The 17,350-nt window shown below is 40.1% G+C and overlaps 1 protein-coding gene across 1 annotated transcript in view; it reads right to left on the bottom strand.

Annotated features, from left to right (window-relative positions):
* Window positions 1-17,350, bottom strand: part of ANO5 (anoctamin 5) — a gene marked incomplete at both ends in the record, with an annotated part of 46,791 nt that overhangs the window by 24,631 nt on the left and 4,810 nt on the right. Inside the window, 4 exons of the mRNA XM_079537215.1 lie at window positions 255-296; window positions 5,987-6,034; window positions 10,791-10,861; window positions 13,269-13,313. Of these exons, the coding sequence (XP_079393341.1) occupies window positions 255-296; window positions 5,987-6,034; window positions 10,791-10,861; window positions 13,269-13,313 (206 nt within the window). The remainder of the gene's footprint in view (window positions 1-254; window positions 297-5,986; window positions 6,035-10,790; window positions 10,862-13,268; window positions 13,314-17,350) is intronic.

Raw genomic sequence — 17,350 nt, 5'->3', positions numbered from 1 at the left:
AATTGGCATGCAGTTATATAGAATCCAAGTGAGTTTTATTTTAGTACAGCAGGAACAAAAAAGGGTAACTCAGAGAGTCACATCTCTCTCCTTCTTAAACCATATACAGATGCATGTGAAAAAAGGCTCTGGAAAAGCACAAAATATTTGCAATGGTGAACCTCACTCCCAGTTAACAGAAGACATCACACAGTGAAGCATGTTATTACTACAGCCACCCAAGGCACTTGCAATATCACTCATCACTGTTTTACCCTGAGTCGCCGCTTCAGGAACAGATTATATCTCCTTCCACTCTGCTGGAATAACCAACAAGTAGTTAGTTAGCGTGCCATTCCTCTCTAAGTCTCAAAGGGAGATGTCTCCAGCAGCACCCCACACTTGGTGTCAGTGAGCAGTGCTTAACAAAGCCAGGAAATGCCTCCAAGTATCAGCAAAAGCATGATCATCTACAAACAGCATGACTGTGCTTTTTATTAAAGGGAAAAGTGTCCTGGCATTCTGATAATAAACTAGGGTTTTTAAACAGCTCTGAGAGCGCTAATTACCATTATTTGGATACTTCAGTGTAGTTTAGAAGAACAGTAGGAAGACTTTCTGGAATGTAATGCAAAGATGACAATATGAAAACAGAAACAGGCAGTAGGTAATGAATGGAGCGTGCATGGTCCTATTACACCCATGTTATGTTGGATCTGCTGAAAAGCAGAAGGAAAACAGCAGTCATGTAATCCCAGAGCTGAAAAGGCTATGTGCATAACGTCCATGTATTCCAGGAATCGTGTTTATGTTCAAATATGCTCAAGTTTGAAAAATAAATGCAATCCCTGTGTTTCCATCATGCTGTACATCTTTATGCACCTTCACCACCTATACTGGTGCTTACAAACATAGCATGCAATCAGGCAAGATTCAGATGCCTGAATCAATAATCATGGAATCCAATAGGAGGAAGGGAATGGTATTCTTTCTTTGGCTCAGCTCTTACAGTTCTGTTCGTTAAAAAAAAATAAAACAACTGCATGATTTGCAGCTGTTAGCCTGATTAGCACACAAAACCACACTGAAATCTACACAGTATTAACAGTACTGTAATTATTCAATGTTACAGTTAAGTGAACCCTAAGCTGCACTCGAGTACCATCTCATCTCAACCACCAATTTAAAAAGGCAGAGATGCTCACAGAGTTTGTCCTCATGAGCAAACAAAAGCCATATACACAAATATAATGACAACTTCAAAAAAGCTCTTGCCAAACGAGCATCCAAAATTCTTTGTGTAACATAGTTACTAGATCATTCCCCACAACCGAAGTACTGTTTTTTTCAGTGCCATCCAAGTTTGCTTATTCTCCATGATGTGTCGGAATCCCATTCAGTCACTAAAGATCTCAGCAGCAATTTAAGAAGATGCAGCAGTCACTTCTGGATCAGTGGTGAAGAACACTTCTCAGCTGTCTCCTGTGCATAAATTTATTCATCACACATAACGACAGGCATACTCACAAAACCCATAAATTATTCCTTCCCAGCGTGCTACATTTGAATGTCACAGGAAGAACAAGATTGGTCTTGCATATTCATGCTGTTCTGTGCCTAAATGTGCACTTATGGGGCTAAAATGCCTGAAATGGTGATGGCTTGCAATGGTTATATTTGCCAATCATACAACGCTATGGATTATATTTTACTTCTTCACAGGTCTTCTCAGAACTGTGTTCAAAATAACTCATCATGGACAAGCCACGGTTATTAAGTTATACCTCTCATCATAGCAGATGGTCTTTGATGGGCTTCTCCTATAATACAAGTAACCAAATTAAAACTTCCTAGCACAACAGACAGACTGCAAGCAGAAGCTTTCGGATAACTAAATGATGCCCAGTGAGGAATTATAGAGGACATGGAACCAGCCTTCTCTCAGAGGCATATGGTGAAAGTCACAAGTTTCAACAAGGAAAATTCCTGCTGGATTTGAGGGAGTGGCTAAGCAGAAACAGGTCCAACAGGTTACCCAAACTGTGTCATCTCCATCCTTTGGATCCACAGCTCCACAGACAGCAACCACAGCTGGGGGCTGGAGCTACATGGCTTTAAGGTCCTTTCCAACCCAAGCCATTCTACAGTTGTAACCTGATCCACATCTGAAGTTAGCCTGGCCTTGAGGAGGAGACCTCCAGTGCTCAATCTAACTCCAATCTAAGTCACTGCATGACTCCATGAATCAATGTGCCAGTGCTCAGCATGTGCCAGTGCTTCCAGAAGATGAATAAAGCAGATTCACAAGGACTACTCATTGTTCTGAAGTCATTTCTCGATTTTCCCAGCCTCACCATCTCTCTAAAAGTGAAGTGATTTCATAGCATCTGGGCAGATGAGCTGAACACACTAACAACCTGGCTAAATTTTCTTTTCATCTAACTACAAGATAACCAGCACATACTAACTATACCAGTCATCATAGTTGAGCTTGTGATTGTTAGCTTGCCTAGACACCTGCCTGATGTTAGAGCGCACAACCTTGGTTTTAACCACCCAGCAATCTCAGTAAGCAGACTGCCACCCCGTATGAGACGAAGTGCAGCCCTGCAGCAAGAGCTCCTGACTCACAGGGGAGACTGAAATGTCAGCACGGAAACAAACAAAGCTCAGCTCAATGCAAAGTGAAGCTGTCAAATATTACAATGACTCCTGCCCAAACAGGTTTAGATGAAGTGTGTAAATGCTAGCTGGCAGTTGTGCTCTAAACTGAGCTCCCTTCAAACTTCCTCGCATGCTAACCGCTCTCCAAGCACTCCAGGAGAAAGCCTGGCCGCCTTCTCCCACAGGGCTTCAGATATGCTCTGCCAGGTCCAAAGCAAACAAGACCGTCACCACTAAGAGCAGGGGAGAGCAGGCAGCTGGAAGTGCTGGTGACCACTGAGAACCGTAATAAAGTGCCTCAGAGAAACTACTCTGGGCTGAAGCTGAGTGACACAGGCTGTAGTAAATGTTTCCTTAGCCTTACTGACTCACCTGAACAAGCATCCGACCTTGCTTAATACAGTCAGCTTTTCTTCCATGCTCCACTACAAGTAGCGGAAAAGCAAGTCTATTCTTCAGGTGCCATTATACCAGGCACAGATGATTCAGTCCTGTTTATTTTCTCATGATTCAGACAGATTTCTATTTCTGGTCACTCACATAACAACAAAGTCAAGTTGTTATACGCTGCAAGGGATAACTCTCTATTATGTAAAATGAAGTTTCCTCCAAACACACCTTGCTACTAAGTGTTTCAGCCCTCTCTATGTCTGGACTTGACAAATAGAAGAACTGCCTAGGGCAATACTTTTCTGTCTGAATTTTACTCTGAAAACTTGAGCTTCCTCAGAGGCCCATGCTAAGAAATGCAGCTCCCATATACAGCTCTTCCTCCCTCCAGAGCTTCACGTGTCACAAAGATCCAACTCTGCAGCACTGGGACTGGAGATCCAGGGGTCAGTGTCCTTCATTGCCTTCTAGTTTGTGTATCTCAAGAGTGGAAAGATCGTTTAGAGCTGTCATTTCAGTAATTAAGTGGTACTGAGCACCTATCCAAGATGCAGAATCTCAATATTATCTACAGTAGTTATACTACAATGAAGAATTCCCAGCAATGAGTAATGCTAAATTACATCAGTAACGGCACCCATCAGCACATCTAAGAACTGCATAACCTCAGTCCTACATTATTAGGTAAGAAAAATTGCTGAGATTACAAGGAAAAACATGCAACATTTCATTTACTTGCTTGCAAGATAGTTTACAAAACAAATATTTACTTATTGCATAATTCAGATAGTCATGCACTAATCAGTTTTTATTGTACACACCATAAACAAACCAGAATGACTACAATATAAAGCAATTAATCTACTTACTGATGGACAGTACTGATGGACAGTAGGCTGAATATGAGCCAGCAGTGTGCCCAGGTGGCCAAGAAGGCCAATGGCATCCTGGCTTTTGTCAGGAATGGGGTGGTGAGCAGGACCAGGGGAGTCATCCTGCCCCTGTACTCAGCATTAGTGAGGCCTCACCTCGAGTGCTGCGTTCAGTTTTGGGCACCTCAGTACAAAAGGGACATGGAGGTGCTGGAGCAGGTCCAAAGAAGGGCAACAAGGCTGGGGAAGGGCTTGGAGAATATGGTCTATGAGGAGAGACTGAAGGAACTGGGGCTGTTCAGTCTGGGGAAAAGGAGGCTGAGGGCAGACCTTATTGCTCTCTTCCAATACCTGAAAGGTGCTTACAGCGAGAGCGGGGTTGGTCTCTTCTCAATGGTGACAGGACAAGGGGAAGTGTCGTCAGGTTGCACCAGGGTAAGTTTAGGTTGAATATCAGGAAACACTTTTTTACAGAAAGGGCTGGTAAGCACTGGAATAGGCTTCCCAGGGAGGTGGTTGAGTCACCATCCTGAATGTGTTTAAAAACCGTTTGGATGTGGTGCTCAGGGACATGATTTTGTGGAGGGTTGTTAGTTAGGGTAGGATGGTTAGGTCATGGTTGGACTCGATCTTTAAGGTCTTTTCCAACCGAAGTGATTCTATGATTCTATTTATTCACTAACAATCCATTGCAGGAAAGAAAAAAACATATAGAAACGCAGAATATAGAAAAGCAGACAAAATTAGAGGTTTAAAAATGAGCCATGGTGCAAAAAAACCTCCAGATGTGAAAGAGCAAGAAAAACCCAACAGCTTAAAAACAGAATGAACACTATCACTGCAAATTTGAGTACAATGTGTGAATACTTCCCTTTCCATGGAACAAAACATCTTGACAGCTACAGGTAACGCTCAGACTGGAGTTCTGCTGAGCCAAATGTAACCATTCAATGAAACGTAATTTTGAAAAGCAAAAAGCTCCTGTAAACGCATTTACACAACAATTGCAAATACACAGAGCAAGGAAAAGGAAAAAGCAAACTCCTCCATAGTTAATGCACACTAAACAAAGCCACTGTCACATCTGTTACTGAGGTTCACTTCAATATTCTTCCCTTGAGCAACCCAGGTAACTGAAGCACTTACCCACTTCCAAAGAGTGCATTTACAACTCTCTGCAGCCCCATTTCCAGTTATGCTTCACGCAAAGTACAAAGTTGCATCAGAAACTATAACCTTTGCCATCATAAGAAACAAAGAGAAGCCCCACATCCTTTTTTATTGTTATTATTTTTATTTCTGCATCTTTCTAACACTTGTGTTCAATTCCAAACACACGAAAGCTTGAAAACATGCATTTCAGAGCAGTTTTTAGGACACTCAGGATGTTCACGTTACAAGTTGAATGTGCAGAAAAAAGCCCTCTCTGGATGAAAGAAACTATTGAGCAGGAACAGAACCAAGAAAACTAAAAAGTATGCTAACAGAGCATATATGTTAATGGAAGACACCAGAGCCCCATGTAAGCAAGCAACTTGAATACACTTCAGCATGTACTTCTCCACTTATGTTAAACAAGTTTTCTTATTTTTTTTCCCCCCTCTGTAAAATAATGGAGATTGTTTTCTAACGTATTTGGTAATTACAACCAACGTGTAGTAATTAAAACGTGTTAAAGTATCATGCTGACTCAGAATCCTTCATGTTATGATAAAAAGGGATCCCAAGTTAATCACACCATAGTCAGAATGCCCTATATCCCATCAACCCAAAAGAATAACAAAAAAGCAAACTTTCCAGTTTTCTTCACCAACAGTTAACTTCTCAATTTTGACATTTTATTCACCATTTGAACCCTTTCAATTACCTTGAATTCATCAATTAAGCCATCACATGATGTGGTCATGAGGCCAACAGACTCAAAAGCCACATCTATTTTAACAGGCTAAGAAAGCAATTTGTTTGGAAGGATGGCTGCCTCGAAACTGGAAAATTTTTTAGTGAGGGACTTTTTGGCATATGGTAACAGAAGACGTCACACGAATTCATGCAAGGAAGCATGAATGTTGCTTACTGCTTACCACTTGATGATCGGGGATGAGTAAAGTAGTCTCAGTGCTGTTTAGACCCTGCCAGGGGCATCACGGGAAAAACATAACATTGTTAGCAATGATGCAAATGACGCTTCAAAAAGAAATAAACTCTTTGAGGAGAAACAGTGTAGCTTCTGGTTTAAATCACTAGAACGCTGTTCTGAGTGATGGTTGGATTTTCAGTTCAACAGTCAAAGTTTGAGCAGAGCTCTACTTCTCCAGGTAACTAGGTCCCTAGCCTACAGAATTACAAGTTCACTGACTTTTTCATTTTTATTTTCATCTAAAACTTTACTTGAGAGAAAAAACACAGGTCTGCTCATATAATTTTGTGAAACAAACACTGCTTTTGATCCTACTTATGTTGAACTAATGCAAACATGGCCTTTTCCATTCTTCATTAATGATACCATCCCTGAGCATTTGCTCATCTAAGCAATAACACCCTTTTCTGAATTCAGCCAAATAAACAGAAAGAAATTTTTCTTTTTGCAAAAAATCTACATGAGAAGCAATGCCAATACAATGGCTCTACTGTTCTTTATCTTAAGACAGTCTGAACAGGATTTACAAATCTAACTCTCGTGTTACTGTTGCTACTGGAAAAACCCAGCTGAACATGAGCCACAAGTATGTCCAGATAGTCAAGAAAGACAACAGTATCCTGGTGGAGACACCATTTCTGCAAGGTTTCAAGAAATATGGAGATGTGTCACTGAGGAACATGGTCAGTGGGCATGGTGGGGATGGGTTAGACCAGGGGATCTTTGAGGTTTTGTTCTAATCTTAACGATCCTATGATTTGTGGAGCAACGCACACTGATACTTAATTGCAAAGTTTTCTCCAGTTATGTTCTGCAAATATCAGCCATGTAAAGCACTGTACAAACCGGAAACCAGTGGAGGCACAGCCTTGTCTGTCAGTGGTCTCCTGAGGCTACTGATCTGCCCATGTCCATGGCAGAAGCCATCCATCAGCTCTTCTTCCACCTCTCCTTCCTGTACTGCTTCTGCTCTCAGCTTCCCATCTCAGCTATGATAAGATGTCAACATGGGCCTTAGACATCCTTAAAGAGCTGCCCACACAGCTTTACTCAAAGATAGAGCTTGAATATACCTAGTGAAAGAGTATGCTGAGAAATGAGAGCATACAGCAGTCAAAGTCTAGCCCAAGACTTTGGTGAACTGCTTTCCTAATAATCTAGGGAACTTATTTCACTCTCAGTACAATCTGAAATTAATAAGTCATGGAAGCTGGATTTTCAAAGTTCCTGACAGTCAGCATACTATTTCTTGTCCATTCAAACTCCTGCACAGAGACCACTTTTCCACTATGTGCTGAAGTCCATGTACTGCACAGCAGGGCTTTTCTCTTTATAGAGTACAATCTCCAGAACAAGAACTAAATAGTGCTTTCAGAAACACTCAAATAACCCCAACTCCTTCAAATAAAAGCCAAAAATCAAACACTTTGACACTGGTGGTAGCAGTGTTCACCTGGTCTTTCATACTTCAAAATCTTCCTTCCTAAGTCTAATATATTCTCTTCTCTACAGTATTCCTCCATATATTCTTCTTACAGATTTACATAAACTACAAATGGGTTTGTGTTTTCATCTCCCACCAAACATGCTATCAATGGAATGAACTCATGGTATTTTTTTCTTCTCTCACTGCACAAGCATTAAGCAGGGGGAAAACAGATTTTCAGTTTTTATTTCATTCATCTTCCCATTTGCCTGAAGTCTTTAAGATTCATTTATGTACTTCTTGGAACAGGAACTCTATAAAGACTAATTTAGTAGATTCTGCTTCAAGACTAAATTAGGACAGTTGTCTATCCTTAATGGGAGTGGCTGTCTATGAATTGATTTCACAAAGACTTAATTGGAAACAGATCCCTTTGCAGCACCTATCTGAAAACATTCCTACCACGTCCCTTTTTTCTCTTTTCCAGCCTGCTATTTGCTGAAAAGACCTCTTTGCCTCCCTGCATGACAAAGCATCTAGAAATGATTCATGCTGTAAAGCTTCTAATATCCAGGCCTGCTGAATCCTAATTGTCCCTTGTTTCTTTTGGCCCTGAGAGTTAAGTAAATAAATAAGGAGACTAATAAGCAGATGAAGAAAAAAAAAAAAATAAAGTAGTAACAGATTAGAGCACAAATGCAAAATCATACAGGAAGGACCACAAGCATTGCTGACTGCAGATTTCATTGCTTTTTGAGTTCTGGACTTCATCCGACTTCTGCATAAATGCTGACAGGCTTCACCACAGACTGCTTTTCACCTTCTTTTTTATTTTACTTCCACTGTCCCTTGTATACAAATCATTTTACTGTACAAATTGCAAAAGTCAGGAATATGCCACTATATTAGGGCTAATGTTTTCTCTTTAGAATCTAGATGTTAACTTCTCCCAATCCTCCCTGCTTCTAAATTAGTCAGGAGACCTTATTTTTACTACTGCCAAGTAGAAGTATGACATTATCCTAAGTTATGGGTTTTTTTGGAGGGGCAGAGAAAAAACACAATCCAAGCATGCTGTAATTGTGACCTGATGGAAATTCAGGTAACTCTCTTCCACTACTGAAGTTACTGAAGTTAAATGGCTTTGAGACTTCAGGTGTTCATACAAAGTGCACCCAAGTTGCAGGAACATAAATTTAAGCACCTGGTTAAGCAAGAAGACATTTACCCACCTATCACCAAATCTGTAAAATAGAAAAGCAAACTGGCTGCCAAAACAACAGAACACACTGACCTGAGTTCAAACAGGTCTTTGCAAAAAGAGGAGAGACAGTGGGTTTTCTCACATGCCTACTCAACTGCTAGGAATGCATTAAGGATGACAAAGGCAAGCTAGCAAAGAACTGAGGGAAAGTAAAGTCTTTCAGTTTATAAAGAAGAAACTGAAGTTGTGAAGACATATCAAGATAAAGGATTAGCATTATATGAAAAAAATGAAGGCTATGTTACTGTTGGAATCGATTCATGGAAACACTTTGCTTGGATATAAAGGACATTAATCATTACAAACTAAGGCTGTCATGGCTGATTACAGTGCTTGGCAAGATGATTAGGAACAACTGTATAAATTTATGCCAAGTTTGTGTATAGAAAGCAAAAATCTGATGAATGACTTTGTGTGAAAGGATACACGGTAGGGTGATGTAAAGCAGAGAGAAGTATCAATCTAGATGTAACAAGTGTCAGATGGACAGCTGACCTGAAGAAACAACCAAATTATTCTGTCTCCTCTTAGAGAGAAAGTCATTAAGTCAACCACAGACATGTTAGTATGACATTTCTTTGTGATACTTGAGAACAAATTAAGAAAAATTACTACATAAGGAACATATATAAGTAGAAAAAGAGAAAATACAGCATGAATTGACCACGGAGAGCATCTGGGATGTGTTTGTTGCAAGCAGACTGCCTCCCAGACAAGAAAATGCTGAAGATGAAAGCCTCCTTTTCTATAAGATTTGAACACATTAAAGAAGTTCAAATCCCATGTCCCCAAACATTAAATATGTCACATATCCTTTTTCCCCACGTCTCCTGCCCTTTCCCACATGAAACAGAATTCTTTCAAGTCTTGGTGAAATGGGCAATCTTCATGTAAACACAGGCATTCAAAAGGAACTCAGAAACAGCTTCAGACTCTGCTGCCTATCACGGTGCAATGATTCATACAGTGTAATTTGAGCTCATGCCTGCTTGGGTTCAGTACAGTATTTGCTATGTCTGTTCAACAAAATGTTTCCTGGAGAAGAAGATCACTGTGGGACTGATACAATAGAAGGGGAGGAAGCAGACTGAACACAATAACAGATGAAATATTGTAGATTCATAAAAAAAACATGTGGGTGATATGGTGCACGTGCTAGCAAAACAAAGATCTGTGTAATCTAAGAAGGATGAGGTGTCCTGCCTTAACAAAGTCAACTTTAAATTCACCTTCAAAGGCAGATGAGGAAAGGTATTCTAAAAACATAACAAAACTACACTTTGCCAGCACTCAGTTCCATGGCATCATTTCTGATGAGGGCTCATAGGCAACTTAAGACTATACTTCAGCAAAGCAGCTATTGCTATTCTCATCTAAAACTCTTCCTATCCTCCTGTAAACACACAACAACAATTAAGAAATTAGACAACAGAAATTAAAACATCCATTTCAGAAAATATTTCAAAATCCTTTTTAATTTCTTTCTTAACTGAATAGTATCCACGTACCCCCATTTATTTATTGTGTACTCTGTATTAGGAAATGAGGCACTAAGACAAATGAGTAAACGGTGACACATTTCAGTTTGCACATCTTGCAAGGGAGAGGTGCTCTTATAACTCGCCTTCTTTTGGCTTTCTCAAAAAGAGCTATACTGTTAAAAATACCTGCAGCACAGGAATGGAAGAGAGCCTTGATTGTCTAGTATCAAACTAAGTACTGGCTTTGTGGAGGAGCATGATGTTTTCCCCATTAACAAAACACCGAAGCAACCATGTGATTCTTCTTTGAAGACTGATACTGAAAATGCTGTAAAGCCCCAAATTGTTTTCCACTAATGTTAAAGCTTTGTGTTGTGAAGTTCCTCAGTGAGTAGCAGCATTACTTTCACAGTTTTGCTCCTTCAAAACATTATAGGAAGAAAACACATTTACATGTATAAAGATATACATATGAGAATCTAGCAGCAGTGTTCTTAATCAAAATTAATTTTCTTTTTCATGGCACTGTTTCTCTCTCATTCTACCAGCAGTACATTAATCCTGTACTATACCTTACCTCAGAGCCACTTGGGACCTCAGATCCTGCAGTTGAAATGGTTTCACATAAAGGTCCATTGCTTTCTTCCCCTAAAGAACATTGAAAGAGAGATTTGTATAAGTACAGGCCTTTAAAAATATCCTTTTTTTGAAAGTGAAGTAAAACCAGAAGGCATGGAACTATGAGCAAGCAAAAGCAACATCTAGAAAAATATCTAGCTACGTGAATGGTTCTTTGAAGGGAGAAAAAACCATGAGACATCACATTCAGCATGTATTAACTTGCAGTCACATAAACATTCCTAACAGTGACAAACCAAACCCATCAGCATCTTGTGTTTGAGAAGATAAAATTATTCCTTGCCTCAAATGTCCTACAGGTTACCACCTAATGAGAGTCCAGACCTTTGCTGCTTTGGTAATCAAAGTTCAATTATCCTAGTTGTTGTGTGTTAACTATTAAATTATTTTTTTGTTGCTAAGGGATTGATGGCATTGAACATCACAATTACAGATGTCCACATAATAGAGACAGGATAGCAGAATCAAGAATATTATCTTAAGTTGACTTTCCCACAGATACAGTTGGTCTGCCAAGTAGATTACCTCTTAAATATTAACATAATGAAGGAAGTTACATTGAATACCTTTAAATCACTGTAAGAGGTTGGCTGAATCTGTGGATCTGAACATGCTGTCAGAAGTTTCCTCTGGAGTGCAATCCCGAGGCCCTTAAGCTGGGCTCATGCTCTAAGAAGATTTTGCAAACAACTCTGTCCCTGCTTATCAGACTGACAGACCAGCATCCTAGATCAGGTATCTAAATAACTCCACCACCATAAATGGAAAAGGATAAATGCCTTTGTATATAGCTCATCACAACCCAGAGCAGGAATCCAACAGAGGGGAATTATCATGCTCCTCCCTGTCAGACAGCAAGGAAGCATCAGTGGCATAGCTCATGCAGGACAGAATATCTGGTGCACTTTCTAACAACTACAGCTAGTTTAACTCCTACCAACAACATAAACCTACTTTTTTTTTTTCTTTTTTTTTTTTCTTTTTTTTTTTCTTACGAGTCTGAAAGACTTATACGTATAATTTTTTATATGTGCTCCTATAGAAAAGTTTGTTGTACATGCTGATGTGCAGGAACATAAGGAACAACTTCTCAGAAAGACGGGTGATGCAGTGGCACAGCTGCCCAGGGAGGTGGGGGAGTCACCATCCCTGGGGTGTTCCAGAGCCATGGAGGTGTGGATATGGTCAGTGGGCATGGTGGGGATGGGCTGGGATTGGACTTGGGGATCTTACTGGTCTTTTCCAACCTTAATAATTCTATGATTCTCTCATATAGGAATCAAGACCAGTGTCAAGTCATTTATAAAAAGTTTGTGTGGAAGTAACTAATTTAGGTTCACTTTTCCCACCCAATTACATCATAAATGCTATACTCTAAGACAGAACACCAACAACAGAAAACATTTAATGCAACAGCTTCAGAACAGAACAGAACCCATGTCACCTTCCAACAACACAAACATTCAAACAAGAGAAACACGTGGCACAAAATGGGTAAAAACAAACATAATAAGAATCTGTAAGTCTTTACTCAAAAAAGCAGCAACCATCAAAATATTCAGAATAATTTCCTTGAGACACTGTTTCTGCAAGAATACTCCTGCAGAGAGAGGCTCTACCTTACAGGTACCTCTAGGAACCTCTAAGAACAAGCCAACCAGGCAGCTGCCTAGGACAGCCAAAAAGAAAGGGAGCATCACCATCACTCCACTGCCTGCATTGCCCATTGCACTGGGAAGCAGTTGGCTACTGCAACTTTGGTTGAAGGTATCAAGCCCAGGAGCAGAAAGCCCCAACATCACACAGCTCCCCACTGCAGAAGCATCCAGGCACCTCGGCCCTGGAGCAGTGACATTCCATTTGCCTTTACTGCTGGCTTGAACCAACTCCATAACCTACAACAGCCTAGTTGGTTGTCTTCTCTGGATTATGGGTTCTGTCGTCGGGAAAATTTAACCTCAGGGACATGTGTGATTAAGAGTTTTACTATTAACTGCTTTTTTTGGTTATTAGCTCAGCTAATAACTTACACAAATTGTGTGAGAAGAAATCCTCTTGGTCTTTCTAATCCAGGGAAATAAAACTGAATTAAGGCTGGTGCAGCATACAAAAAGGCAAAAAGAGAATGCAGAACCTAAGGTAGTTGAGATATACAACATTATTAAATGTTCACTCCTTGACAAACATATAAGCAGGTTCCTAGGCAGCAAGACAAGGAAACGTATATCTAAGTGTAAAGAAGCCACAACCCAGAACTGCAACAGGTACCATGAATGGAGATGCTTGATCAGTTCTTAACCAAGAGGCTTTCAGAATTAAAAACAACAGTAGTAAGTAAAAGAGTAAAAAATTAGGAGAGTAACAATAGAGGACATGCACAGAAGGGAGGAAGGCGTAATGCTGCTTAGTGTGATACCTTCTGACCGCGACAGCTTGAACTTGGTGAGAACTGCAACGTCATCTTTAAAAGGAAAAAATGCTTCAGTTAAAAGTCTCAAGTCAAATCCCCTTCTAACATGAACACGTTTAATATGCCTCCTCTGTTCTTCACAATAAGCCTCAATAACTGAACAGACGAGCCTGCAGTACGAACAACAGATTAGACAGAGGACAGAGAACAGGCTTCTCCTGAACCTCAGCACTCGACTTTCAGTCCAGGCCCTTCATTCAGCAATATAAGCTGAGCTTTTGCTTTCCCATGCCAGCAACAGGGAGGATAAGAATAGTTTCCACTACACAAGAATACATCTTGAAAACACGTCAAGAAATTGCATTCTTATATCCTAACATGGAATGCAGTGATACACTGATGAAACCATCATCTGTAATGAACGGCTTTCTTCTTCAACACAACTTGTTCTGCTGTACGTAACAAGATGTGAAACCATTCATACACCTAAAAGAATGGTCTCCAACAGCCTTACAATTCCATGCACAGCAATTTCTAATGCCTTAAACATGTATGTCCCAGGAGCTGTGCATTAGTGGAAATGAGCGAGTGTCCTATGACCTGTAATTTCGATTTCCACTATCATTAGCATACACTGTCCTAAACTGTACCCAACTGAAGGGCAATCTACTTATAAACTTTCAATGTGTCATCCTGAAGAATTACAGTTCACTTCTATTTCAATTACAGACCTAGATGAACAACAGTAATCCAAAACAGTTCACAGAAATTAGCATTCAGGACTGAAGACCGCAGAATACAAACGTGACTGATACAGCTTGTCAGAATTTATGTAGCTTACTCCACAAATAAGCAGCACTTCTACTAAGTCAGTCTTCTTATTTCCACAGCAAGCATGAAGAATTTCTTCTTGTGCACTGAACTGGTGAGTTATTCTACAATAGTCTAAATTTGCTTACAGTGCCCGACTTCATTTTTCCTATATAAATAAAGAAATGAAAGCAACGCGATTCCACATTTGAACCTATTTGATTAAACAGTGTTTTAATAGGATGAGCAAGTTGTCCTTCAAAAAATTGTCTATGCATTCCACTTTGAAGGACCAAAAACCCTGAACGGCATAGGCACTACCAAGATTACAGTTTCTTAAAGGCACTACAGTAGCTGCAGTTTACAGAAGGAAGCAATACATAGATATGCCTGAAGTCACACATTTAAAATGAGATAAATGGATGGAATGCCACATGGATGACTGACCTACCCTTCATGCTACAGTATGACAGGCAGTGGAAAAAATTCTCTTATTTTATAAAATCTGTATTAACAGTATAGTCAAGAGTTAAAATAACATGCAAGAAAACAAACAGTGCAAAACAAATTGCTTATTTTGAGATGTTAACCTATAAAAATATCGTAATATGAGTCAATTTCTTCAGTGTTGTCACAAAAAAGTAATGGTGCTGCTGGAGATCAAGGCCTCCTGTAGCCCCCTGATAGATGGGACAAGTCAAGCAGCAGAGCTCAGCAGTGCCCAAGGACAAACACCAAAATGGAGCTGGATGGTCCCAAGGTGAAGCAGAACGCAGACTTAAGACACTGTAATAGCAACTTTCTTACTCAGCAGAAACCAGCAGGCAAAATGGACTTTGAGACCCATTACACCATTCTGCAAACCTCTGACACCTCAGTTCACAACTATGCATGTTCCTAGAGTGGAGTCTAGATGCCCTAGGTGAACTAAAAACTTAAACGAGGTAGCTACTTTGTGCTATGAACACAATTCCTAACATTCACCCTTACCAAGGAGTCAAAGAAAATTTTATTCCTGGATGTCTTAAAGAGACCATATCAGTAAACTCCTCCATTATTCAGCAACCTGTCTTTCTGAGGGGAAGAGAAGAATCAATACAAGAACATGAATACTTACTGCTAAATCAATACATGATTTACAGCATTGCGTCCTGCGCTCCCAAAAGATCAGCATGGGATTGCTGCTGAACTTGTCAGTTGGGACCTACTCTGACTGATTTCTACTCATAGGGAGCCTGATTCAGCAACGAGTCACTAACAAAAATGCAAACTGAATATATACTGCTCCAGAATAAGGTCACTCATCCCACACAATTACTATTTTATACTCATATAAGCTTGACTTGCAATAAAACTGCACCCCTGTTCCCTGGGACTAGGATCCCAGCCTGACTAGATTCCCAAACCGGTGCCAGCATTGCCTAGGGGAACTGGGACCTACCTAGAGTGCTAGCTCACCAGCAAGTTCAATAAGCGTTATTACTTCATCTCGTATCAGCAAGAGTAACAGCTGCACTCCTGAACCAAAGATTCCATCTCAAGGTCATGCTTGAAGTGGTCTATACACAGAGCTGCTCCTGAAAATTTGAAGCTATTCCTAAACAGTGAAAACATTAATTTTCTTACAGATCCAAGATAATGTACTAGGAACATAGGTAAAGAACTCTATGATTTCCTCAAAAAAAACAACCAAAAACAACAAATCACCTTCAATTATTACCTACTTCATGGCCATCATGTGTTTAATTATTAAATGGGCAATTCCACAGAACAGGTGTTTATCAACACATTGGTAGTAAAAGAAAAAAAAGAAACAGTATTTTAAAATCTAACTAACAAAATCTGGTAATTTGGATGAAATACAGTCCGTAGTTCTAACCTCTAATATAATAAATGGGTATTCTGAATTAGAACTCGAAGCTTACTCCTAGCTGCCTTCCTTTCATAAACCCATTGAACCTCCCATCTTGATTAGAAAGCCCACAGCTTAATACGTTAGATTTATGTAAATCTGTTTTTAGCAAAAAACCACAACCTGAATGATGTTTCTATGTGGTTAAGGCAATAACTACCACTGCATTGTAAGCCCTGTCTAAGCCACTGCATCAAATGTGCTGTGAGTGTGGAATGTGGCATTTATACCTTCCAGGTACCATCATTATGCAGAATGGCACGCCAACCAATTGACAGGTTCAAACGCAATTAAAAAGGAGAAAGCCCAGACCAAAAGTAGTTGGACAAAGTGAGGTATTTTTACATGTGTAAGATTTAGGACCTAGATGGCAAATAAGACTCAGAAGAGCAGGGTGGTAGAACAGCAGCCTGCATTAGACCTGGCAGCTTGTGAAGGACTATGGCAGTGTTTGTTTGCATTCAGACTATTTATATGCCAAAGGCCATTTTTCATCAGCGCTGACTGCAGAAGCAGACAAGCAGCTCAAGCAATGGCTGTGCACATATATGGAAATGCCAGGTGCACGCTGACCGCACTCCAGAACAGAGGAAGAACGGACAACTGCGCTATCGCTTTTCATCACAGCTCAAGGGAATTACAAGCACTTAAAAAAGTGTTAAGTACAGGCTTGCTTTCCTAGAGACCCATTTAAAATCTCATATCATTATTCATTCATGGATTGCATTGAAACGTGATACGGAATCTCTGACTTCTTTCAGCCACTGCAGCAGTTCTCATAAGCAGTGGGGGGTCCCCGGGTACCATTCATTCTGTGGACACACAGTACATCCTAGCATTAGAAATCTCCTTCAGAAGCTGTATGAGAAAAGCAACACAAACAGTGAGCTACAGATGGGGCAATAGTGGAGAAAAACAGAATGGTGAGAGGAACAGCAAGAACTACAAGGAACATATTTGACTCGTACCTTTACTAACAAAGTGAAAAGCACTGTGAACAACTACATCATCCACTTTCTGTCCACTGCCATATTCCTCAGCTGCTTGCCACACTTAATTTCAGATGGACATTGAATTTCACCTGCAATTCTTGGTTCTTCCTGTCCCCATGCTCTGCTTCAGCACCCTTTTTGTCATACTTCCAATGACACGTGCCACTGAGAATTTTGCTTCACTTTCTCTTACTAAATAACATAGAAACATATTGGCATATGAGTTTGCAACACAATGCTTTCTATTCAAGTCACTCAAACGACATAGAGCAAGCAGGGAAATCATATAGAAGACCCACAGAAACGTCCCCTACCAGTCAAGAAAATAAGCAGGGTGGTAGACCACAGCTCCCATCACTTATAGTTTCTGATGC

This window comes from Tetrao urogallus (assembly GCF_951394365.1).
Source record: "Tetrao urogallus genome assembly, chromosome: 6".
NCBI lineage: Eukaryota > Metazoa > Chordata > Aves > Galliformes > Phasianidae > Tetrao > Tetrao urogallus.
The sequence above is the reverse complement of the archived record's forward strand: the minus strand, read 5'-3'. Positions and strand labels throughout refer to the sequence as shown.